This window comes from Macrotis lagotis, chromosome 1, assembly GCF_037893015.1.
Source record: "Macrotis lagotis isolate mMagLag1 chromosome 1, bilby.v1.9.chrom.fasta, whole genome shotgun sequence".
Classification (NCBI taxonomy): Eukaryota; Metazoa; Chordata; class Mammalia; order Peramelemorphia; family Peramelidae; genus Macrotis; species Macrotis lagotis.
This window is the reverse complement of record NC_133658.1, coordinates 507235343-507262737: the sequence shown is the minus strand read 5'-3', so window position 1 is coordinate 507262737 and position 27395 is coordinate 507235343. Positions and strand designations below refer to the sequence as shown.

Sequence of the window (27395 nt, the reverse complement as noted above, 5' to 3'; positions counted from 1 at the left end):
ATGGTAACATAAAAAATAAACTTGAAATAAAGTTCTGACTCTGCTTCTGATTGACTATATGTGTGACACTGGGCAAGTCATTTCAGCTCTGGGCCTTTAGTCCTCACTTTTTTGGGGAGGGAGGCAATTGAGTTAAATGACTTGCCTAGGGTCACACACTTTTAAGTGTATGAAGCTAGATTTGAACTAAGAAGATTAGTCTTCCTGTCTCTAAGCCTGACACTTTAATCCACTGCATCACCTCACTTCCCCCACATATAAACATGATATTCAGTAAAATCCTAAGTCTCAAAGTATTAAGATAAAATTCAGGCTATTTGACAAAAATTATATTATAAACTGGAAAGCAAAGTTTTAATCAGATAAAATCCACCTTCTCACACCCCGCCCAGCCCCCTACTCCCACCCCTCCACCAGAATTGAGAACCCAAGAAAAACCCATTATGAACAGGTATAACTGATGAAAAGAAATTTCCATATTGTACATGTTCAAAAAAAGTCTCATTCTGTATTCTGAGTCCTTCAGCTATCTGGAAGTGGCTAATCATTACACTGATCAACACAACAATAGTATTTTATCACAATTATATGATATAATTTGTTCATTGATTCCCCACTTTTTGGAGCAACCCTTTGATGAGCATCCCATTTTCTGCCATCTCAAAAAGAGCTTCAAACATTTGTGTACCTCCTTAGTTTGTTTTGCTTAAGTCTAAGCTTTCCCACACCCTTCCTGGATCAGTGTCTTGTTATGGCACAGGGGGTTTGCACAATTCAATAAAATGATGAACTGTGCAAGGTGGTCATAGTGAGAAGTTCTAACAAAAGGTGAATCACTGGAGAACGAAATGGAAAAGATGATCCCATGGACAGTTTGAAGGTTAGAAGGGTCTGGCATGCTCTAGTCCTCAGGATCATGAAGAGTTGAACTCAACAAACAACAAATCTTTCTCTTAATCTACCTTCCCTCTAATTTCCTCTACCCTCTTTTCCCTTTTCTCTTCTATTTCCCATTGGGTGAAATGCATTTGTGTGTATACCTTCTTTCTCCTTTTGACCAGTTCAGATGAGGTGGCAGCCATTCCCCTCCATAACCTCATCTTCATTTGTCTTCTTGAACACCCTGATTATGTAAGATAATGTAAGATAATTTACTCAAATTTTCTTTCCTTTCTCCCCCTTTGTATACTTCATGTTCTTGCTTTCCATTTTTGTAAAGTCAAGACAGAATGGAACCACTTCTAGGCCTTGTCTAATTGGATTTCCTCAATGACTCCTAAGAATGATAGGATCATATCACATGTATCATCTCACCATATTTGAATGTGAGCAGTTTATCCTTATTTTATCATTGTCCTTGAGAGCAGGGACTGTTTTCCATCTTTCATCAGCTCTTAGTAGAGTGCTTCGACATGCCAGTCACTCAACAAATATTTGACTTAACTTTCCTTGCCTGCAATGTCTCCCAACCAGGGTGCTAGTGGTATGGCGACAACACTGTGGGTGCTGATGGGTGACCCAGGACTGTACAATTGTCTCCAAATTGTCTGTGTATTTAAACAACCCATATCTCTTAAATGTGAATATATAAACTTACATTGATATTTAGGAGGATTTTGTTTTCTTTCATTTGGGAAGGCAAAGAGAATAGGTGATCTGGATGTCAAAAAAGGGAAAAAAGGGATTTGGGTAGTATTTTTTTAATGCAAAGGGAACAGAAGGAGCTTCAGAGGAAGACACACAAGTAGGATATCTTTGAAACTAACATATTAAGTATATTATGTAACAATATTACAAATATGGTAAAAATACAATATAGTAATAATATAATAATCATATGCTGCATAATAAATATAAAAATATATAATAAAATGCAAGCTATACAATAATAAACATTCCTGTTTTAACATACAGGCCTGGGTTCTGGACCATATAGCTGCTGCTTCTTCTGTGCTTGTTTCTCAGTTTTAAAACCTCTGGCCTGCAGTAGTTCTTTGCTTTGGACTGCTATACAGGAGCAGTTCTCCTCTTTTGTCCATCCTGGTTGTTCCATTTACCCTGCTCTATGATCCTATATATTGAAGACAAATGATTAGAATTGCCAGTTGATATCTGTTACTGATACCTGCAGAAGGTCTGTGCTGAAGCTGGGACCTCTTGGCCTGATACATACCCCTTTGTTGAATCTCTAGTCTAGAAGGTTCTATATGGTATATCCTTGACTAGACTCTATCCTTAGTGACCACAGACATTTCTGTCTCCCAATCCCAACTTAGACTGGAAAAATGACTCTTTTTTTTCTTTTGGACTTTGAATAAGGAAACATTCTGGTGCATTTTCTGTATGTTTGTGAAATAGTTGTTAGAGCTCAGCTATATCAATTTTCTTCCTATTCTATCATACTGTCTGATTTCCCTCGTTCTTTTTCTTTAAACTATTGAGTAATAATAAATATCTGATTTATGTTTTGTTGTGATAACTTTATATCACTTTATATGGGTTTTTCCATATTCGGATTCTTTTGGGGGTTTTTTGTTTTTGTTTTTAGGTTTTTTTGCAAGGCAAATGGGGTTAAGTGGCATGCCCAAGGCCACACAGCTAGGTAATTCTTAAGTGTCTGAGACCCAATTTGAACCCAGGTACTCTTGACTCCGGGGCCAGTGCTTTATCCACTGCACCACCTAGCCACCCCCACTGCACCACCTAGACGCCCCAGAAAGGAATCTTCTAATAGTTTCTTGATTATGTTGTTACTGATGATAGTAATAATGATGACGATAAATAACATAGATCTCATAGGAATCTTTCATTTTCTAGAATTTTTTCTTTTTTTTGTCTTTCATTACTTTTGCCTGACTTGGTTGCTTTACTTTTTTTTAAACCTATCTTGTATTCTATTATCTGGGGTGTTTAAAACCAGATAATCTGTTTAGTTTCAGTTTAATGTAGAAGTCCTTCAGATGATTTTTTTAAATGAAATATTCAGGGTTTTTTTTTTTTAATCAATGATTAGGCTCAGGTTTTCAGAGTCTAGCATCTTTGGGTGCATCTTGATCTCATTTGACCCTCACAGCATATAATATCATTTTCTGCCCTATTTCTAGTTGATACAGAATAATCTTGAGTCATTCAAATATCTTTTCCTTTTTATATTTTAAGGTCTTTCTCATTGTTGATTTTAGAATTTGTTCTTTGTCATTGGAATTATTGAAAGAAACAGTTGTTTGTTTTGGAATTTGCACCACATGCTTTTCCCCCCCTAGAGTCAATCTGTGGATTCTCTTGATAAAGACTGTTTTCTGTGTTCAGAAGCTCTTGGCAGTTTTCTTATAGAATTTCTTGCATTCTAATATTTAGGTTTTTTTGACTTGCTATATACTTCTGAAAGCTTATTAATTCTTAAAATATCTGGAATGCCTCACTTTTTTGAAAATACAAGTTTGGACCCCCCCAAAAAAGTTTTAAAAAATAATTTATATTACATTAAATCTTTTGAAAAGTAATTTTACTTTTTTGTATATTTGCCCAACCTAATAATGAAGTATTCTTATAGCTCTTTTCTGGTTTATATAGAAATAATTTAAAAGTTGTCCTTTATAGTTCTCTTTATGGCTCCTATCTTTAAAAAAAATCAGATTTATATAGCACTTTTATACATTATAAAATGTTTTTATATAAAATTAACGAATTCTATCCTCATAACAGCCATTGTGGTTATTATGAGGTTTTTAATCCTCATTTTATAGATGAGTACACTGAAGGTGAAAGGTTGACATTGCTTAGATTAACAGAAATAGAGAAGAAAATAAGAAGGAGGAAAGGCTAAAACAAAACAAAACAAAAACCCTTGACAATCAAATCAAAGGTGGAAAAATATATACAGTGATCTTTGTTGTTGTTTAATTTTCAGTGTCTTACTCTTCATGATCTCTTTTGGGGTTTCTTGGCAAAGATACTGGAGAGGTTGGCCATTTCCTTCTCCAGTTCATTTTACAGAGGTGGGAAACTGAAGCAAATAAGAGTTAAGTGACCTGCCCAGGATCACACAACTAGTAAATATCTGAGATCTTGATCTGAGACTTGATCCTCAGAAAGAGTAGTCCTGACTCCTGACTCCAGGCCCAGTCCTCTATCCTCTGAACCTCCTGACTTTCCTTAAAGAACTCTAATTTCTGTCAAAACAATGTGAAATAGGAATCTAGCATTAGTAAAGTATAGAGCATTAGTCTAATAGCAGTTTCTGGTCTTAGCAAAAGAAGAAATTATTTTTTTCTGGTTAGATTAATTTAAAAATCTTACTCCAACCACAATAGCCCCATATGGGGGGGGGGGGTAGGGAAGGGGAGGGACAAGGGAATTGTTTGTTTTTGCTTTTGCTGTTTGGGTTTTGTTTTTTCAAAGCAAGATGTAATAATATATGATGCAGTGGAAATACTGGACTTTATCCTTGGAAAACTGTGGTAGTAAATTCTCGACTACCCACTACCCTGATATCCATATTCTTTGATCTTGGTTCAGACTAGACCATTTCCTTCCTGTAGACCTTATCTCTAAGCTCCATATTGATTGCTCTTAATATCCTTTGTTGATTTTAAAACTTGACAAAGAATTGATGGAATCAAGATGGTGGAGAAAAATCAAAAAGTTGCCTAGGCACTCCTCAGTTTCACTAGAAACAATATTAAATCAAGCTTCTAAATGAATTCTGGTGTGACAGAACCCACAAAAAAGACTGAGTGAAACAATTTTCCAGTCCAAGATAATCTGGAAGGACTCTCTCACTTGGGTAAAAGGAGAGCATTGCTCAGCCCAGGACTATCCAAACAAGCCAGTATGAGGCTTTTAGCCATAATATAGATCAGCAGCCAAGGCTCTGTGGTCCTGACTCTTAAGGCCAATGGCACAACAGACCAGCTGTGAGGCCTCTAGCCCCAGAACTCAATGCAAAAAGTTTGTGACAGTGCTCCCATACTTGAGGTGCAGAGGTCAACTTTAAAAGTCAAAAAGTAGTCCAGAAAATGAATTTAAAAAAAAAAAAAAGAGTCCTAACCATAGAAAGCTACTGTGGTAATAGGAAAATCAAAATACAAACTCAGAAGAGAGCAAAAGTATCTAAAGACCTATATGTGATGCTTCAGAGAGAAACATGAATAGGTCTTACTCCCCAAAAGTTCTCTTGGAAAAGCTCAAAAAGAATTTCTAAACTCAAAAAAGAAAGGAAGAAGAAAAAATGGGGAAAAATGAGCAGGATGCAAGAGAATCATGAAAAAATAAGTCAAATACTTAAAAAAGAAAAAAAGCATCTTAAAAAGTAAAATTGGCCAAATGGAAGAGATTTCTAAAGATAATTCTCAAGAAATTTTTAGCCAAATTACAAAACTCTTAGGTCAAGGAGAAAATAATGCTATCAGTCAGAAAGAAACAATTCTATTAACAAAGATCCACAGTTAGGATTATGCAGGTTCTACCTTAAAAGATCAAAGGTTTTGTAGTATGATATTATTTTTTAGTTGACAATTTTATTTTATTTTTACAGTTACATGTTATGAATGTTTTTCAACATTTATACTTTTGTATATTTATGTTATACAACTTTCTTCCACTCTCCCTTCCCACCCCTCTCCCCTTAGGTAAATAGTCCTAAGAACGTTGGCAATCCACATGGTGCTTAGAGAAAAAGTCTACAGAAAAGTTCTAGTCTGAACTAGATCAAAATACATTTGTTTTTAACATGTTTACATATTAGTCATTTTGGGTATGAGGATTTAGGACTAAGGGAAAATAAAGAAGATCATGAGATGGGAAAAGAAGGAAAAACATAAGAGATTTTTTTTTAAAATGAGCATAGTGTTCATTCAGATTCTGTAAAATTTTAGTTTTGGTAGCATTTGATGAGTTCTTTATTTCCCACTTTATAGCATTTTATTTTTCCAATTACATGTAACAATAGTTCTCATCATTCATTTTTGGAGGATTTTGATTTCCATTTTTTTCACTTATGGATTTATGAGGTGTAGATGCTCACACTGAAAATTTAACAACTGATTTTTTAGTCAAAATTGAGCTGGATTCAGCACACCCTGTATAGAAATCTGAGGTTTCAAAGAGAATCTTTGTTATGAATTTGTCAAGGAAAGATCTCTAACCTCTTTGACCTCAGTTTTGTGACTCAGTTCCTTGTCCTATCATCTAAAGTCTGTTTTATGACCTTGGGCAATTCACTTACTCTCCTTGGTCCTCAGTTTCCTCATTTGTAAATTGAAAGGACTGAACTAAATGAGCTTCCAGCTAGAGCTAAATCGATTCTTTGATGCTATGATTCCTGAAAGTGTGTAGGAGATCTACCCCCCCCCCCCACCAAGGCCCTTAGGCTTTCTCCAGCTGTCTATGTTTCCAAGCAGTCCTGTCCCTGATAAGGGTGGGTGGGTTAAAACAAGTTCAATAATACAAAAAGGTTCCTGGAGTAGGAGTAGGCAAATGGTTCTTCAGTAGCTTAGAACCATAAATGTCTAAATTGAAGGGGAATTTAGAACACAGATGTTCAGAGGAAGAAGGAAATTTAGAGATTATCTAATCTGGCTTTCTTACTTGGCAAAGAAAGAGAATGAGGCCCCAAAAAATAACTTGCCCAAATTCATAACTAATTTTTTGATGGACCTATTGCCATGTAGTACAGCACAAAAGGAATAAGCTAGAAGCATTCCCATAAGATAAGGAGTGAAACAAGGATCATCCCTGTTATTCAATATTGTATTAGAAATGTTAGTTTTAATAAGAAAGAAAAAGAAATGAAGGAATTAGAATAGGCAATGAGGAAAACAAAAGTCTCACACTGAGATATGATGGTATACCTAGAAAATCCTGCCAAAACAACTTAAAACAACAACTTTAGCAAAGGTACAAATATAAAATAAATCTATATAAATCTTCAACATTTCAAGATATTAGCAACAAAACCCAGCAGCAAGAGATAGAAAGAGAAATTCCATTCAAAATAACTGTAGACATTATTTAATAATTGGGAGTCTACCTGCCAAAACAAACCCAGGAACTATGTGAACACAATTACAAAACACTTTTCGCTTCTTTCCCTCTGCTATAATGGATTTTTCATGCCTCTTCAAATCTAAATAATTGGAAAAACATCAATTGCTTGTGAGTAAGCCCAGCAAATATAATAAAAATCCTACCTTAATTTACCTATTCAGTGCCACACCAATCAAAAACTACCAAAAAATTATTTTTTAGAACTAGAAAAAAATAACAAAATTCATCTAGAAGAAAAGTCAAGACTGTCAAGAGAAATGATGGAAAAAATGTAAAGGACCAGTGGCTTAGCTGTACCAGATCAAAAACTATATTATAAATTATTATTATATTATAAATTATATAATTATATATGCTATATAATTATATAATACATTATAATATAAATTATAAAACTATTATATATAAACTATATTTATATTATAAAGCAACAGTCAGCAAAACTCTTTGGTACTAGCTAAGAAACAGAGTAGTGGAACAGTGGAATGAATTAGATACACAAATCATAGTAGCAAATGACTACAGTAATCTACTGTTTGATAAACCCAACGACTCCAACTTTTGGGATAAAAACTCACTATTTGACAAAAATTGCAGGGAAATCTGAAAAAATAGTATGACAGAAACTAAGGATAGACCAACAACTCACACCATATAGGGACAAAATATATGATTTAAATATAAAGGGTGATAACCATAAGCAAATTAGAAGAATAATGATTGGTTTACCTGTCAGATCTGTGGAGAAGGGAAGTATCTATGACCAAACAAGAGAGAATACTATGAAGTACAAAATGGATAATTTTGATAACATTAGAGACTAAAAAGTTTTTGCACAAACAAAACCAATGCACCCAAGATTAGAAGGAAATCAGAAAGCGGTGAACAATTTTTGTAGTGAGTTTCTCTGATAAAGACCTCATTTCACAATTACATGGAGAGCTGAATCAAATTTGTAAGAATACAAGTCATTCCCCAATTGATAAATGATCAAAGGATATCTATCAACAGGCAGTTCTCAGATGAAGAAATCAAAACTATCTATAGTCAAATGAAAAAATGCTCTAAATCACTATTGATAAGGGAAAGGCAAATTAAAACACCTAATATCAACTAATATGGAAGAGAAGGAAAAGGATAAATGGAGAAGATATGAGGAAATTGGGACACTAATGCATTAGTTAGAGTTGTGAACCGATCCAACCATTCTGGAAGCACTTTGGAATTATGCCCAAGGGCAATCAAACTTTTGATCCAACAGTACCACTGTTAGGTCTGTTAGGAATTAAGATGGGGTTAATTAAAAGAGATAAAATTAAAAGAGATAAATTAAAAGAGATAATTAAAAAGGGGGAAAGGGCCCACCTGAACAGAAACATTTATACCAGCTCTTTTGTCATGTCAAAGAAGTAGAAATTTAGAGGATTCCCATCATTGTGGAATATGGTATAAGACTATTATGCTCTACTATTGTTTTATAAGAAATAATTGTGTGTGATGATTAAATATGATTAGTTTTCTCAGTAACACAATGACCTAAGACAATCTCAAAAAGATCCTTGATGGAAAAATGCTATCCATATCCAGAGCAAAAACTGTTAAGAGTCTGAATGCAGGGGTGGCTAGGTGGCGCAGTGGATAAAGCACCGGCCCTGGAGTCAGGAGTACCTGAGTTCAAATCCAGTCTCAGACACTTAATAAGTACCTAGCTGTGTGGCCTTGGACAAGCCACTTAACCCCATTTGCCTTGCAAAAAAAAAAAAAAACTAAAGAGTCTGAATGCATATAAAAACACACTATATTCAGGTGTTTTCTTTGTTGGTTTTTTTGCTCTTATTTTGATTCTTCTTTCACAATATGAACAATGTGGAAATGTTTTACATGATTGAACATGTATAACCTATATCACATTGCTTTCCATCTTGGGGAGGGAGGGAGGAGGAAAAATTTGGAACTCAAAATCTTTCAAAAAAAATAAATGTAGGGGCATCTAGGTGATGCATTGGATAGAGCACTGGCCCTGGAGTCAGGAGTACCTAAGTTCAAATCTGGCCTCAGACACTTAATAATTACCTAGCTGTGTAGCCTTAGGCAAGCCACTTAATCCCATTTTCCTTGCAAAAACCTAAAAAAAAAAATGAACGTTAAAATTTTTCTTCACATATAATTGGAAAAAATAATTTACTATTAATAATAAAATTTGACAAGGATGACACTGAAAAAAATTTATGCTGTTTGTTAAAATACTAAACAAACTAACAGCTAATCTTACTTTTAAAAAATTATTCATCATTACCAAACAGGATTTCTGCCAGGTTTACAAGACTGGCACAATGATAGTAGAACTATTATTAGGGTCTGAGAAAAGTCCCCAATTACGGAACAGAGGCACTCGACATGATAGAGATGCAATAGCAAGGGTTTATTAAACTAGCTCAAGCTAGGGTTCCATCCTAGGACAGGGCTAGTATCCTGGAACCCTGAGTAAAGTGAGGAGAGACCTTATATATGGTTCAGTATGGGATTTCCAAGCATCTGCTGGTTGTCTTGAGATAGTGTGGCATGTTATCATTGAATGCAGGTCCTTGGGGAGGTTCCCCCATTGCATGGTCCAATAGATGACGAGGCAGAAACTTAGAGCACTGACCAGGCAGAGACTTAGGAGCAGAATTTAGGCAAAAGTTCATAGGTTTCGAAACTCAGGGTCTTACACTATCACTTTAATACTACATATAAACAAAATAATTTTTTTCAAAAAAGCCATATGGTTATTACGCATACAACACCTCATTTGATCCTACCCACAATGTTGTCAGATAGATGCTATTATTATTCCCATTTTACAGGTGAGGAGATTTGAATCTCCAACTCTAAGTCAGGAAGTCTTTAGTTTGAATCTTGCCTCAGACAATAACTATAGCTGTGTGACTTTGGGCAAATAACTTTACCTCTCTTAGCTTCAGTTTCCTCATCTCTGTAAAATAGGGATAATAGCATCTGTTACAAAGGGTTGTTGTGAGGATCAAATGAGATAAAATATGTAAAGTATATTTTGTTATATTAATTGAAAGCTAGCAACATGCCTGACCTGGAATAGACACTTAATAAATATTTGTTTATTTGATTTGAATAGACTTTTCAAAAAGTCATATATTTAAGTCTCTCAAAAAATGTTCAACTACTGTTTATATTCCTAAAAATGGAAAGAGAATGCTGATAACTCATATGAACTTTCTTATTTATTAGGGGAGTTAGAAGGAATATATAGAGATGGGGTACAGGTGAGAGTTGAATATGAAGGAATGACATCTCAAAAAATAAAATATAGGGGTGAAAGACAGTAAGGGAAAGGCAAAGGTAGAACGAGCTAAATTAGTCAACATAAAAGAGACCAGAAAAAGCTTTTACAGTGGAGTGGAAGGGGGGGAACCTCACTCTCATTAGAATTCACTCAGAGAGGGAGTAATATAAACACTCAATTGGGCAAAGAAATCTATCTTACCCTACTGGAAAGTAGGAGGGGAAGGGGATAAAAGAAAGGGGGAGAGAAGTGATAGAAGAAAGACCAAATTAGGGAGGGGCTAGTCAAGCAAAATACTTGTAGAGGGACATAGAATACATGGGGATGGAGGGAATAGGATGGAGAGAAATACTGTTAGCAATAGTAGCTGTGGGGGGAAATATTGAAAAAAATTTTTTTTGATAAAGGCCTCATTTCTCAAATTTAGAGAACTGAATCAAATTTATTTTAAAAAATTAGTTACTCCCCAATTGGTAAATGATCAAAAGTTCTAGATAAGTTATCAATGCTATTTATAGTCATATTTTTTAAAAAAATTCTAACACTACTGATTGGAGCAATGCAAATGAAAACAATTCTGAGGTACTACCTTATACCTACTAAACTGGCTAACAAGACAAAAGAAAAATCACAAGTGTTAGAGGAGATTTGGGGAAAATGAGACATTAATATACTATTGGAGAAGTTTTGAACTGTTGCAACTGTTCTATAGAGCAATTGGAACTATGCCCAAAAGGCTATAAAACCGTACATACCCTTTGACCTAGCAATCCCATTGTGAGATCTGTATTCCAAAAGAGATGTAAAGCAAAACGAAAAAGGACTTATATGTTTAAGGCTATTTATAACAGCTCTTTTCTGATAGCAAGGAGTAAGAAATTAAGGGAATACCCATCAGTTGGGGAATGACTGAACAAATTGTGCTATGTGATTATGATTGAATGCTATTAAGCTATAAGAAATATGAGCAGGATGCTCTATAAAACCTAGAAAAATTTACATGAGCAGATGCAATGTGAAATGTATTGTATACTAAGTAATAGCAGTATTATAGGATGATCAAATGTAAAATACTTAAATGTGGGGGGGAAAAAAAGAAAAAAGTTCAACTTCATTAATAATTAGGGTGATTTAAATTAGATTAACTTTAAGGTATCTCAGACCTATCAAATAAGCAAAAATAATTAAAAACAACTCAGTGTTAGTGAAGTTGTGTGGGAAAAATGATGTGGTCATTCATTGCTGGTAGAATTGCAAACCTTCAATTGCAATCTTTTGAAAACCAATCTGGCAGCATACAGTAAAAGTTACAGAAATGTTATTAATCTTTATTCCAAAAGTACAGTTGCTGGAAATATAAAGTCATTTTTAAAGAGTTACTTTTTTCAAAGATTTTTCAGGGCAACATTATTTGTAATTGGAAAAAAATAGAAGCAAACTAATAATCCAAAAATAGGGAGATTCTTTAAATAAATTGTGTAACATTGATGTAAATAAAGATCAGCAAGTATGAGAAATAAAAGAATGATTTTAAAAAGAAAGCCAGTTCATATTATATGATCATATAAAATGAAAAATGGGAATAAATGAAATAAAAATCTTGTTGGAACCTTAGAGGAAGTTTTAGAAAAACTTTTATGTGATTTTATGCATTGAAATTGTTGTTTAAAAATAAGTAGTTACAATGTAAATTTAATTAACTATATTTATATTCCACATTGTGTTTATAATAAACTTATTTTAAAGGTAAATATTGGTTTTCATTTCAGGAACTAAAATTTGAAATGGCTGATAGAGAATATGTAGAAACCATAATTGACTCTGTGATTCCAAATTCAAATTACTGTATATCTGCTTACTGGGATTTACCATCTAAGGATAATATGATACTGTCTCCCTTAAAATGTATCATGCTTTCTCCTAGCCAAGAATCAGGTATGTTGCAATTTTGCATATTTTACTTCTGAATTTTACACAAGATAAGTTGTGCACAAAATAAGTGGGATTGGAGGGTAGATTTTCTGTTGTTCACTCATAATTTATGTATAGTTTTTCATTGGCTATTCATTCACCACCACAACTAACACTGCAGCATGTGAATCTCCCACTCACTTTCCCTGGCTATTCAGTTTACTGGTACCTAATATAAAAAAAGTTTCATCAAATATGACCATCAAAATTTTTCTTTAAAAGTTCTTTCTAAATTGGAAAACGCTTCATTCTTACCCTTTCTGATTGGCTGAAATAAAAAAATCTGAAGTTATTAGGAATTTTGTGTAAATGTAGACAAAAGCATATATCATATTAGATCTGAACTTCTCATTTCATCAGTGTAGGGAAGCATTTATTCTATGCAAAGCATTGAGGATGCAAATAGGAAAGTTAGAACCCCTGTTCTTAAGGAGCTCTCATTCTAATGGGGAAGACTCACATAGAGAATTTTCCAGCTACAGGTTAGATGGGAGCATCCTGTATTTTAGTGTACAAAGGCAAAAAAGATAATTCTTTAATACCATGTCCTAGAGGTCAAGGAAAGAAAGAATATCCTGGAGGAAGGGGTGGTCAACATTACTAAAAGTTACCAAGAAGTCAAGTAGGGTGAGGACAAAGAAAAGACCACTGGATGTATTAATGAAGAAATAACTGATTCACTCAGAGAAAGCAGTTTCAGTAGAGTGATATGTATAGTCGAAACTAGACTGTAAGCAGTAGAAACATGATTATAAAATAGAGAAATGGAGGCAAACAGCATATTAACTCTTTTTAGGAGTTTAGATTAAAATAGAGAGGCAGCTACTTGCTCTAGGGAATAGAGCACTGAACTTGTAGTCAGGAAGACTTGGGTTCTAATGTAGCTTCAGACGCGTATTAGCTTTGTGACCCTGGGAAAGTCATTTCACTTCTATTTACCTTAGTCCATAGAAGAAATGGCAAACCATTACATTGTCTTTACCAAGAAAACCCCATGGACAATATGGTCTACAGGGTGGTGAAGAGTCAAACACAAATAAACAGTAACAAGAGAAAAGATATAAGAATAGTTTGAGGCAATTTCAGAGTCAAGTGGATTTTTTTTTAAAGCTAGAGGAAACTTAAACATTTGTAGGCAGTACGATTGAAGATGAGAGAAAAGAGGGATGCAATCAATTAGATAAGTTACCAGGTGAGACAAGAGGAACTATAAGATCAAGTACATATGTAAGAGGATTGACCTTGACAAGGAAAATATCAACTTTTCCTTGAAATACAGGGCAATGGGGGCAGCTAGGTGGCACAGTGGATTAAGCACAGCTCTGGAGTCAGGAGGACCTGAGTTCAAATATGACCTCAGACAATTAATAATTACCTAGCTATGTGACCTTGGGCAAGTTACTTAACCCCATTGCCTTGCAAAAAACAAAAACAAAAAAGGATACAGGCAATGAGAGAGAGAGAATGAGAATGAATGTAATATTAAGCGATTTTTAATTATGGCATAAGAAAAAGAAGGAACTCTTAACAGAAGACCTATATTTTTTTTCAGCAAAGTAGGAGTCAGGTGGGTTTATTGAAGGTGTAGGGGATAAAGCAATAAACTTGGAGTCAGGGAGACTCAAGGTCAAATGTGGCCACAAAGTTTAGCCACAGTGGGGATGGATGGATTAAGTAAGGGGTTTCTAAGGATGAGGGAGATAATGTGTATGTTTGTGGACTTTAGGGAAATGAACAGGAAGAGATCGAAGATAAGTGAGAAAGTGGGGACCATAGAGGGGAAAAACTCTTGTAGAAGACGGGATGAAATGGAATCACCTCTACATGTAGTAGGACTTACCTTGGTTAGGAGAAGGGTGATTTCATTATGTGAGATGGAATGGCTTCTGTTTATGAGTTGAGAAGAAGAAACTTCACAGGACTCCTTTTATGAGATAAATTTAGTCCTGACACCTAAATCAAGGAAGGATAAAACACAAAAGAGCTATAGATCAATATCATTAACTAATATCAATTCAAAAATTCTAAATAAAAGTCTTCTTATAGATTACAGTAATTCTTCCAAGAAATCATTCATCATGACTAAATTGATAAATCTAGCCGGAAATGCTAGATGTATCAACATTTGGAAACCAACCAAAACAATGAATCATATTAAAAATAAAAACATCTAAAGCTACATGATTATTTAAATCAATTTTTAAAAAGTTTTTGACAAAGTATGACACTCATATACAGCAAAAGCAAAAATAACTTTTCAAAGTATAAGCATCATATAAGTATCATAAAATTATCTACCTAAAACCAAAAGCAAACAGCATGTGTAATAGGGATACACTGAAGTTTTCCTAACTAATATAGATGTAAAGTAAGTATGCCCTTTGTTTCCACTATTATTTAATATATTTCTGAATAATTACTAGTATTAGCAATGAGAAAATCTAATGAGTAAACATGGATAAAGAGAAAATAAAACTGTCCCAATCTGCTAATTCATTGAAGGTTGACTTGGAAAATTCCAGGGAATCAACAAAGATTAATTAGAAAAATTAGTACTTATTCATTTAATAACTGAAGCAACTTCAGCAGAATTGCAGACTACAAAATTAATCCCCCAAATTAACTTCAATTCTATTAATATTAACAAAATCCAGAAAACCGTAGTTGAAAAGGAAACTCCATTTCAAATGACAACAAAATGAATAAATTATTTGAAAAAAAATCAATCTATGAAAACACTTGAATAGATTCCATTATAAAAGTGCTCCTTAAAGAAATAAAGAACAACTTAAATAACTGAACTATATTCTTATATCATGGATATGCCAAAGTAATAAAATATTACCAGTGTTAACTTTGAGTTTTAGAGCTATGCCAAATTATCAAAAGGAATATTTTATGAGGATTCAATAAAGTAGCAAAATGCATTTTGAAAAAAAGATCTAAGTATTTTTAAATCATTAAAAATATATTTTAATGAAATGTTACATTGTCACAACTGTGAAAAGGGATGGCTACTTTAGTTATCAATTAGAAGAAGACATGAGAAACAAAATAAATTTGATTTTATCTAAAAAAACAAAGTTTTGACTAAATAAGGAATGCATCTAAATAAGGTAAGAAACATATTGGGGGGGGGGGAATCTTTGTTATAAACATTTCTGATAAAAATCTGACATCCAAACTCTTACATAGAAATGTATAGGTTCGGGGCAGCTAGGTGGCAGTGGATAAAGCACCGGCCCTGGAGTCAGGTGTACCTGGGTTCAAATCCGGTCTCAGACACTTAATAATTACCTAGCTGTGTGGCCTTGAGCAAGCTACTTAACCCTGTTTGCCTTGCAAAAACCTAAAAATAAAAATGTATAGGTTCAAGGGCCATTCTCCAAAATATAAATTTTAAAATAATACAAAAAGTAGTGCTAGGGGAAAGAAAGAAATAGAAATTTTCAGCAACCCTATGAAAAAATGTTCAAATTCTCATTTTGAAGGAAGTGAAAATTTGCATTTTTGTTCCCTCTCTGTGGTTTCATCTGCAATAAAGAACAGGTCATTTTTAATCTCTCTCTACTGATGTAGATCAGCAGCTCATCTGCTGCTTAGAGTACCTAAGTTTAAATGATTTCCCATGACAAGAGAGGATATTACCCTATTCCTTACTCTAAAACTAGCCTATCCACAATGTCATGATCTTTCAATACATTACTTCACATCATTTAAAATGGCAATGTGGGTTAAAGAGATCAAAGTATAATACAGACACAACAGTCAAAACACAATCACTACATTATTGGTAATACTTGGAATAGGTTCTATCCTTTTGGAAAGCAATATGTAATTAAATAATAATAGCAAACAAAAAAATATGTTCATACTTTTTGACCCACTAATCCCTCTACTCTCAGAAAGTTATTGAGTGAAAAAAGATATAACCCATACAAGAATATGCCAACCAGCACTTTTTGTAATACAAAAAACTGGAAAAGAGCTGAAGAAAAGTTGACCTAGTTATGGCATATTAGTTTAATGGAATATTATTTCAATGTAATAAATCAGGAATATGAAAAATATAAAGAAATACAGAAAACCTTGAAATGATATACAGTGAAGAAAGCAAAACCATTATATAAATTAAGATAATTCTAAAGACAACACCACTTGTAGAATGCATAGAAAAAATTCATAGAGAATCATAAAAACAAACAGGAGAATTTTGCTACATCCTTGTTGAAGATAGAATCTTTTGAAAAACAGACTGTTGGGGCGGCTAGGTGGTGCAGTGGATAGAGCACCAGCCCTAGAGTCAGGAGTACCTGACTGCAGATCTGGCCTCAGACACTTAATTACCTAGCTGTGTGGCCTTGGGCAAGCCACTTAACCCCATTGCCTTGCAAAAAAAACTTTAAAAAAAAGAAAAAAGAAAATCAGACTGTTAAAATTGCTTGAGGGTAAGGGCAATTTCCTAAATTTTGAACTCCTAGACATGGGAGGGGGGGGAGTTGTTCTTCCTTGAATACATAATGAATTCTACTTTAAATAATTCTACTTAAAATTTTCATTTTCAGGTTCAGAAAAAAACACTGTAATACCTTATAAATTTGTTGCGTGTTTTATCATCTTCCCAATAATAATATTTGGGATAATCCTGAAAAAAGCAGGGTATATATGCACGAAAAAAACAAATTTTCCCAAATCATTGGTATGTATTTTTATGTCATTTCTTTGTTTTTATTTATAGAAAATTAGATTCTCTTCCTTCTGCCATCAGTGAATCTTAAGATTGCTTGTAAAATCTGCATAATGAAGGGTTTCCAAGACAGATGCTTATTTTGATATTTACTACAATACACCCTTGAACTATTCCTTAACTATTACTTGAAAGTGTGTTTGTTTCCTCAGTGAAATTAAAAGTTTCCCTTGTTTCACCTACTGTTTTTTTAAGGTGTTTTTTTTTTTGGCAAGTCAATGGAGTTAAGTGGCTTGCCCAAGGCTTCACAGCTAGACAATTATTAAGTGTCTGAGGCTGGATTTGAATTCAGGTATTCCTGACTCCAGGGCTGGTGCTTTATCCACTGCTCCACCTAGCCTCCCCTCCTGCTGTTTTTTTTTTCAATTTTTTTTTTTTTAGGTTTTTGCAAGGCAAACAGAGTTAAGTGGCTTGCCCAAGGCCACACAGCTAGGTAATTATTAAGTGTCTGAGACCGGATTTGAACCCAGGTACTCCTGACTCCAGGGCCAGTGCTTTATCCTCTACGCCACCTAGCTGCCCCCCTGCTGCTTTTTAAAAATAAAATTTTGTTATATTTTTAATGTGATTTACATTTTCCAAAATATTCCTCTTCAACCCCTCCCAGAGTGCTGTCCTTTAAAACAAAAAAGAATAGAGAGCAATTAATCTAAAGTAATCAAGATATTTAAAAACTCTGACATTATATGTAATGTAAACATAACCAAAGCCCCCACCTCTCCAAAGAAGTATTTCAAATATATTATTTGAAGCCAAGATTGATCATTATAATTATATAGAATTGTACTTTACTTTTTCAGTTCACATAAATCTTCCCATACTCCTTTGTATTCATTATATTCATTGCTACTTCAGCTTAGTACTATTTCTTGATAGCAGGGATTGTCTTACTTTTCAGAACTTACCAGAGTGCTTTGGACATGTTATTGTGTCATTATTTCAGTCATTTTTAACTCTTTATGACATTGAGTTGGGGTTTTGGGGGGGGGAGGGGTTGACAGAGATAGTGGATTTGTTTGTTATTTCTTTCAGATCATTTTACAGATGAGGAGGGGCAGCTAGGTGGCGTAGAGGATAAAGCACTGGCCCTGGAGTCAGGAGTACCTGGGTTCAAATCCGGTCTCAGACACTTAATAATTACCTAGTTGTGTGGCCTTGGGCAAGCTACTTAACCCCATTGCCTTGCAAAAAAAAAAGCGTTTTACAGATGAGGAAACTGAAGCATACAAGATTGAGTGACTTGCCCAAGGTCACTCAACTAGTTGAATATCTAAGGCTGGATATGAACTAAGGTTTTCTTGACTCCAGTCCTGGTGCTCCAACTACTGTACCACCCTAGTTTACCTTAAATATGTATATATGACCAGATCATCTTGAAAGTATTTATCTTAATATTTTTTAACTTTATTTTAAACTCTTGGTATAGTCAGAACTCAGACATTCTTATGAACTCTTTTGGGTTGTTTGAATGAAATTTATATCACCATCCTGTTCAAAATTCTATGATAATTTCTGGAAGGAATTGATATTAGAGATTTCTAAAGTAGGATTGGCATTATTTTTTGCAATAGGATTATAGCTATTCCCCAAATGATAGACAGTTGCTTTGTTTCTAGGTCTTTACTAAAAACAAAAGGTTATTTAAGATCCCAGGGCTTTTTTCTTTTTACTATTGACCACCCTCCCCTGCCATAAGGTATGTGCCAGGTAGTGAAATCTCTAAGTCAAAGAGTATGGACATTTTATTACTTTCATAGAATAAAACTAGTTTTTTTTTCTAGTATAGTCAGACTTATTTTAGGTTCAAAAACAGTTCATTAGTGTGCTCATCTTTCATTCTTTTGAGAGGTGTTTGTTGACCTTTAATCTATGAGGCTAGCTTGGAGTTTATTAGTTAAGTGTGTAATTTGGTACCAGATATTACTGGAGATATTCTATTTAAAAAAAAGGTTTTTACCCAATTGGTACTTCCCTTCTTGTCTTGGTTATATTAATTTTATTCACATAAACTGTTTTCACTTTCATGTATAGAAATTATCTATTTTATCTTTTTATAATCATTTCTATTCTATGTTCAATTAAAAATTCACCCTCCTGGTCATAGCAAAGACTGTGTACCTGTTGTAGTTCTCTTCTAGTTCATTTTAGGATATGAATTTTAATATTCAATTTTATACCCATTTTTAGTTTAATGCAATATACAGTCTAAATTACACCTAATTTCTTTTATACTTCTTTCCAGTTTTTCCAGTGTGATTGTTTTTATTGTTTGTATCACAGAGACTCTAGATCTTGTGACTATAGCTTTAAGATTTCAAAGAGATTATTGTTAAAAATAATAATAATAATAATAATAATAATAATCTGGGCTGACGATATGAAGTGACAGTTAAGAAATGACTTAGGAGTAGGCAGCTAGGTAGTGCAGTGGATAAGAGCACCAGCCCTGGAGTCAAGAGTTCAAATCCAGCCTCAGGTACTGTGTGACCTTGGTCGAGTCATCTAAATTTGTATGCCTTGCCTTGCAAAAACCAAAAAGAAAGAAATGGCTTAAACAAAAATAAAACTTTAAAATAAGAAATGGATTGATATGAAATGCCTTTTCTTATATAGTCAGAAAGAAATTATGTGCATTTATCTGTGATCCTGAGGATCTATCAAAAGTCACTCTCCCTATTGAGTCAGGGAAATAATATGTTTATGGATCTGTAAAGATCCTTGAAGAATTTGTACTATGTATGTCTTTATTGAGTTAGGAAGAAAATATGTATTTATCTTTGATCCACAAGGATCTAGGAAGAATTTATGTAGTCAAAAAAGGTGAGAATGGACTTATTCTGATGGGATGTTTTTAGTCCCATTTGAAGAGCAAATTCTATAAAGAGAACTTTATGAAAAGTCAGTGAGGGACTGAGAGTATATTTGGGGAAAGACTATTTCTTGTGTTTATTGAAGAGCAGACAAAAAAGAAAGGACTAATCCTAAAGAGAAATATGAAAATAATTTTTAAGAGACTTTAACCATATTTTAGACTGAATTTCCAGAAAAGACAAGTATGGATATTTTTGAGGGTGTGAGATGATTCTAGTGATGACTGATCATAGCCAATATATTGCATGCAGATATATATGTCTATATTTTTAATTGTCCTAATTTGTTAATAAGTTATATTAATGTATTCTGATGTTTTAAAACATATAAAATTAATTACTAATGAGGTTTCCCTAATGCAATGAATACTAAATGAATTTTAAGTGGGAACTTGAGTTAATAAGAGATAATAATTTATTAACAAGAAAATTATCCAGTCTACCACCAGATCACTATATGCTTCAGGATAGATGAATTAAATATATAACAAATTTTGTCAGGTTAAGGTTGAATGACCTAACAATGAATGGAGAGTAGAAGGCATTACAAACAAGAAGAACCAGTGTTCACTGAGGAACTGCTAAGGATTCCTATACATTTTCTAGAATAGGTTTAATATTTTTATACTTTCTTGTTTTTTTTTAAATTAAGAGATAAGACAGAAAAGTTTGCAATCTTATATTCTCAGAAGTTTACCATTATTGATTTTTAAATTGGAATGATGGTTGTTGGTGAATTATAAAAAGCAAAATTTCAGCCTTAATCTTTCCTCCCCATCCCCTTTTTTTCTGTTAAAGAATTTTTCAACTCACAAATCTAACCTGCTACAAATGCCTCATGAAAAAGTTACAAGGATAATGATGATTTCCAAGACCAAGAAGAAAAAAATGTCTTATGACAGTGATGACAAAAGTGACAGTGATTATGAATCAACTCAGAGTATAGAAAATAACTATGCCACAAATGGCTTTACCTGTAGATCTGTAAGTCAGGACTCCAAATTCACATGGAGAGAATATAATGCTACTGGTTTGGACCCAAATGAACCTGAAAATCCAGAGACTGACCCTTCTCCAGCTGACACAGATCCATTAAAACCTAACCCAGATGTAAATAGAATATGTCATAACTGGAGCAACCTTTCTGGAAGTAGTACCTTTTCTTCTAGGTTAGAAGACTGCTTTAATTTTAATGTGAATTTAAGAACCGTTTTTATAGGAGACAGTGGAGATGATAAAGCATCAGAAGAAGATTCTGCTCAAATATTTTTGCCTGTGCAAGAAGATAAAAGCAACTTAGTGGATGCAGATGGAACTGAATTAAAACATCTAACTCATTCCACACATTTCTGTGTACCTTCTGAAGATTACCTCTCATCTGAAAATGCTTCCTCTGATGAAAGTGTTAATTCAGAGTCAAATGTGGACCTAGGGGATGGTTATATAAGAAGATAAATCCTGATGAGTTAAACTCACAGACATTAATGAATATAAGATTTTTTTCTCTCCCCTCCCTCACTAACCAAGGTGCCAAATGTTCGTGATAAAAATCAAATGTACAAACTAAATGCACTGAGATATTGTGAACTTTATTTTTTATGTAGAACATTGTTGAGATACCTTAAAAGACTTTTACTGGACTTAAAATGTGCTTAATATTTCTTAGAATGAAGGATGAGGCCCCCAATTTTATATATATATATATATATATATATATATATATATATATATATATGTATGTATAAATACACACACACACAAACACACACACACACACACACACACACACACACACACACACACACACACACAGGGGAATTTTTTTTGAGCCAGAATTTATATGTCCTTTAGGAAACAGAAAATTTCAGACCTAAAAGAGAGAGGGAAGGGGAAGATAAGAAGTTAAGAACTAAAGGGGGGGGGGGGGGCGGAGCCAAGATGGCAACAATAAAGGATCCAGTCTTAGGCGCTCTCTGATAAAACTTTGAAACTAAGGACTCTAAACTTTCGAGAGACAGAACCCACAAAGTGACCCAGTGAGGCAGTTCTCCTACTCAAGGTAACCTGGAAAAGAGCAGAAAGGCTCTGCTCCCCAGGGTTGGAGGGGCAGCCTGGCAGAGGGGTGGCCTGCCAGAGCGAAAGAACTTCAGCCTCCCGGAGGCAGCCCCAGGGCGCTGGGAGCCGCAGCTCTCAGCAGCAGGGGAGTCTCCTGAGCTGCATCCTGGGGAGTACCGGGCACAAAGTGGGGGAACAGTGGGGGACCTCTGCCAGAGCGAGCAGGTGGAGCCTAGCCCTCAGGGCACACAGTGAGCTGCTTGGTCTTTCAGCAGCCCAGATCCAGAAACAGAAGCAGGCAGAGCTGGTAAGCAGGAGCCTCCAGGGCATGAGCCCATTGAGCTGAGGGAGGGGAGTGCAGAGAGAGAGAAAGAGACTGAAGAGCTCTGTCCTATGCCTCTGGAACGGGACTCTGGGGCTCTGACCACATTCAGATCCTGATTGCAGTCTAGGCCCCCCCCAGTAGAACAGCAGGGTCCCCCCCCACCTCAGCCCCGTGGCAAAGGGGGACGCTTATGGTCATTCACAGAACAGGAGGGAGGACAGAGCCTCACACACTGAGATCCTTGTGGGAGTGTTCCAAAACCTCAGTAAGCACCCCAAAACCAGGCCCAGGCTGGGAAAATGAGCAAGCAGAGAAATAAGAGGAACACCATTGAAAAATATTTTGCAAATGAGCCCAAGAAGGATCAAAATACTCAGTCTGAAGATGAGGAAGCACAAGCTCCTGCATCTAAAGATTCCAAGAAAAACAAAAATTGGGCTCAGGCTATGACAGAGCTCAAAAAAGGCTTTGAAAATCAAATGAGGGAGTTAGAAGAAAAACTGGGGAAAAAAATGAGAGAGATGCAGGAAAAACATGAAAATGAAGTCAGGAGCTTAGTCAAGGAAATCCAAAAAAATGCTGAAGAAAATAGCATGCTAAAAACCAGCTTAGGTCAAATGGATGAAACAGTTCAAAAAGTTATTGAGGAGAAGAATGCTTTAAAAAGCAAAATTGGCCAGATGGAAAAGGAGATAAGAAAACTCTCTGAGGAGAACAAATCCTTCAGACAAAGAATAGAATTCAGGGAGATTGATGAATTTACCAGAAATCAGGAATCAATACTTCAAAACCAAAAAAATGAAAAATTAGAAGAAAATATGAAATATCTCATTGAAAAAATAATTGATATGGAAAACAGACTTAGGAAAGATAATTTAAAAATTATTGGAATACCTGAAAGTCATGATCAGGAAAAGAGCCTTGACATCATTTTCAAAGAATTACTACAGGAAAATTGCCCTGATATTCTAGAAGCAGAGGGCAAAATAGAAATGGAGAGAATCCACCAATCCGCCCAAGAAAGAGATCCCAAAAAACAAACCCCTAGGAATATCATAGCCAAGTTCCAGAACTCCCAAGTCAAAGAGAAAATATCACAAGCAGCCAGTTGTGGCACAGTTGTGACACAGTTCAAACACCGTGGAGCTGCAGTCAGGATCACACAGGACTTAGCAGCAGCTACATTGGAAGCTCATAGGGCTTGGAATACAATATACCGGAAGGCAAAAGAGCTTGGAATGCAGCCAAGAATGAACTACCCAGCAAGGCTAAATGTCCTCTTCCAGGGGAAAAAGATGGACTTTCAATGAACCAGGGAAATTTCAAATGTTCCTGTTGGAATGGCCAGAGCTGAATAGAAGGTTTGATCTTCAGATGCAGGACTCAGGTGAAGCATAGAAGTTGGAGGAGAAGGGGAAAATATGAGGGACTTAATGATGATGATGAACTGCATGTATTCCTGCATAGAAAAATGACACTGATAATACTCATATGAACCTTCTCAGTTAATAGAGCAGGTAGAGGGAGCTTTTATAGTTGAAGCACAGGAGACAGCTGAATTTGAAGATAAAATATGGTGTAAAAATGGAATCAATCAAAAAAAAGGGAAATGTAATGGGAGAAAGAAAAAGGAGAGGGGGAATAGGCCAAGATATTTCATATAATAAGACTTTTCTTTATTACAATGAGCTATTGCAATGATATGGAAGGGGGGAGGCAAGGGGGAATGAGGGAACCTTTGCTCTCATCAGAGGTGGCTAGGAGAGGAAACAGCATATATACTCAATGGGGTATAGACATCTGGAGTAAGAAGGAGGGGGAAGCAGGGGTAAGGGGTGGGGATGTGAATAAAGGAGGAGAGGATGGACCATAGGGGAGAGTGGTCAGACATAACACATTTTCTTTTATACTTTTTGCAAGGTGCTGGATTGGAAGGCCTGTCCAGGACCATAGGGCCAGGTGGATGCTGGGCCTAAGGGGTGGTATGGGGGCTCAGGGCCTCTTGGCACCAGTACCGGCGATCTGTCTGCTGCGCCACTCAGCGACCCTACAGCAGAGTCAGAGCGAAAAGAGAGAGAAAATATAGTACATGGTAGTGGAGAAATAAGAAAGGAGGGAGTTGTGATCAGCAATGGCAACGTTGGAAAAATATGGAAGTAACTTTTGGGATGGACTTACCATAAAGAATGTGATCCACCCATGACAGAGTTGTTGGTGTTGGAACAAAGACTGAAGCACATTTATTATTATTATTATTATTATTTGGGGGAGGGTGCAGGGCAAGTAGGGCTGGGTGGCCTGCCTGGGGCCACATGGCAGGGTGGTCTTTGGGTATCTGAGGCCGGATTTGGACCCGGGTGCTCCTGGCTCAAGGGCCAATGCTCTGTCCACCACCCAGCCACCCCTACTATTATTACTATTTTATTTTATTTTAGGTCTTGTTTTTCTTCTTTTTGGTTTTTGCAGGGCAGTGGGGATCGGGTGGTTTGCATGTCACACAGCTGGGTGATTGTTGGGTCTATGGGGCTGGATGTGAGCTCGGGTGCTCGTGACTCCAGGGCTGGTGCTTCGTCCATTGCGCCACCTGGCCATACCTACAATTATTACTATTATTTTTTTTTTAATTTTAATTTTTTCTCCCCTTTATCGCTCAAGCAAGTCTATATTTACGGGGGAGGGGTATTTCGTTTATTCTTAAACAAGAATATTTTATTAATGTTAAAAAAACACATTTGTACAAAATGAGAATAAAGAAAAATTTTAAAAAAAGAACTAAAGGGCTAATCTATTTGAGAAACATACAAAACTACTGATCTGACACTGGCAAACACAGGTAAAGTCAAGGAAGACTGGAAACAGATGTATATGATCTAGAGGAGCTGCACATCAATAATGATTAGATGGTTCTCAGTTTTGTAGGTTTAACATTATAACAAATGGATTTGAGATCAGAGGATTTGGGTTTTGTCTCAAATAAATTTAATAAAGCTAAAGGGAGGTGAAGAATTCAGAGCTGTATCAGTTTATTAACAAGGTACAAATCTGTTAATAAAGTGAATCAAATGGATACCTTAGGTTAGTTACCCAGAGGAAGAGGCACAGCTCCTTTTTATAAGCATAAAAACAAAGAATACAATTGGGAACATTAGGAAAATATTGAGATTGGCTACAGGGTAGCAGCATTATGGGGGTGAGGACAACACAATGGTTGGAAATTGGGAGTGGGGGGCCAGCAATAACTTACTCTGTTCTGCAAGGGTAGAGACAGTGATCCAGACTTTTTATATAATAAACCAGACATCCTTGAAGGGTAGCTTGGTGGTTGAAACAATACTAGACCAGACTGCCTGGTGTCCCTCAAGGATAACAGGTTTCCTAGAGGCAAGAATAGAACTGTGATTAGCAAAAGAATTGTATTTCTAAACTTAGTTCACAAGAGATAATGCGACTTTAGCAGTCATACAAAATACCAAATAGGATCAATTACAAATTAGGATAAATTACAAAATGATATAGAATCAATGTAATTTCTTCACTATGACTATATCTAACAATTGTTTCCTCAAAGATTTCCAGCAAGTCATTTTACATTTCTGGACTTCAATTTTCTCATATATAAATTGAAGAGGGTGGGTGAAGATGACTTATAAAGCCCCTTCCAGCTCTATTTCTATGATCCTTTATGTGGTAGTCTCACCACCACTGGAAGGTAAGGAGAATTTTTGTTTTGGTTTTTAATGTGTTTTATTATTGCAGTCATCTCTCACCTCTACTCCTTAGGTGGAACTCTTTCTTGTATAAGTGAAAAAAAATTTCTAACAATTTATTTAATATTCTGCCTTAGCAGTTCCCCATATTTCTGCAAAGAGAGAGGAGGTCTGAGTGTTTGAGGGCTCTCTTGTACCTCCTCCTGGGTGATGAGACCAGCAGGTGCTATTTGATAAACCTAAAGATTATAGTCTCTAGAATAAGAGGTCACTATCTGACAAAACTTCTGGAAAAAGTGGAAGGCAGGATGGCAGAAATTAATTATAGACCAAGTTCTTATTCCAGACCCCAAAGAGTGACATCAAAAACAAGTTAGATGAGTAAAGAAGAAATTAAAATTCAGATCTGTGAATAGTAGAATAGTTCATGAACAAAAAATAGACAATCTCATTTGCACAATTTTTTTAAATGATCACAATCAACACAATTTAAATGAGAAAGGAAATAGAGTGGAAATCTTTGCAGCAAGCTTCTTTGATAAAGTCTTAATTTCAGAATTTACAATTATCTCTTTCCTCATCATGATTTCAATATATCACAGGTTGGCATAAGAAATTATGGGACTTTGGGGGGAGTTTTGTAAAAGTCTCAGACAACACAGCAATTTTAATAACAGAAAAAGTTTAGAAACTCAGAAATATATAAAAATATATGTATAGTATTATATAACTTCAAAATAGTTTATCTTTTAATATCATAATAAAACAGATTTCTTCTCTGGTACAAAGGGATGACCAAAATATTTTTCACAGATTTTCCAGACTGTTGGGGGTACTGTACCCCTAAGCCTCAAGATGTGGATGGGATAACTATATGAGTAACTGAGTTTGCCTACTCAGCCTAACTCAGAAAACTGCTTCTCACTAGTGTAATACTTTTTCTACATTCTTTTAAGGGTGATTATGAGTTAAATGAACCTGTCACTATTTCAGCAGTCCAAGAGTAGAAGTAGAGATTTGCTCAGCAGATAAGTGATGAGGATCAGGAAAAAAAAAAAAGAAGAGGAGAAACAGCTTTGGCTTCCCATGATGTGAATTGTTCCTGAAGAGATCAAGTACTTCAATCTAGAGTTGTCCTAAGCACAGGCTTACTCATGTGCCTCTTGTCTAGATTTCTATAAGTATTTTCCCATTCTCTTCCACAAAAATTGTATTAATGAAGAAGCATGATTCATAATATGTTGCCTATGATATATCTATTATTTTTGTGTTGCATTACATCCAGTAGATGTAATGCTTATTCTTGCTTTTGGCATATCATTAAGTAAAATTTTTTTTATGTTGAAGGATTAATGACATCATGTTGACTGAT

General features: G+C 35.1%; 1 protein-coding gene and 1 long non-coding RNA gene across 3 annotated transcripts in view; one reads left to right on the top strand and one right to left on the bottom strand.

Annotated features, from left to right (window-relative positions):
- LOC141506896 (interleukin-10 receptor subunit beta-like) overlaps window positions 1–27395 on the top strand; it is a 108933-nt gene that overhangs the window by 35887 nt on the left and 45651 nt on the right. Inside the window, exons 8-10 of one of the 2 annotated variants that reach the window (XM_074214080.1) lie at window positions 12118–12283; window positions 16885–17018; window positions 20735–21625. In XM_074214080.1, the coding sequence (XP_074070181.1) occupies window positions 12118–12283; window positions 16885–17018; window positions 20735–21391 (957 nt within the window). In that variant the 3' untranslated portion in view covers window positions 21392–21625. Of the gene's footprint in view, window positions 1–12117; window positions 12284–16884; window positions 17019–20734; window positions 21626–27395 lie in introns of those variants that run through there. The other variant, XM_074214083.1, reaches the window with a different exon arrangement.
- On the bottom strand, window positions 1904–25668 carry LOC141506898 (uncharacterized). The gene is made up of 3 exons (XR_012474005.1): window positions 25561–25668; window positions 14160–14272; window positions 1904–2071 (listed from the first exon to the last, which is right to left on the bottom strand). It is a non-coding gene; the product is annotated as an uncharacterized LOC141506898 (long non-coding RNA).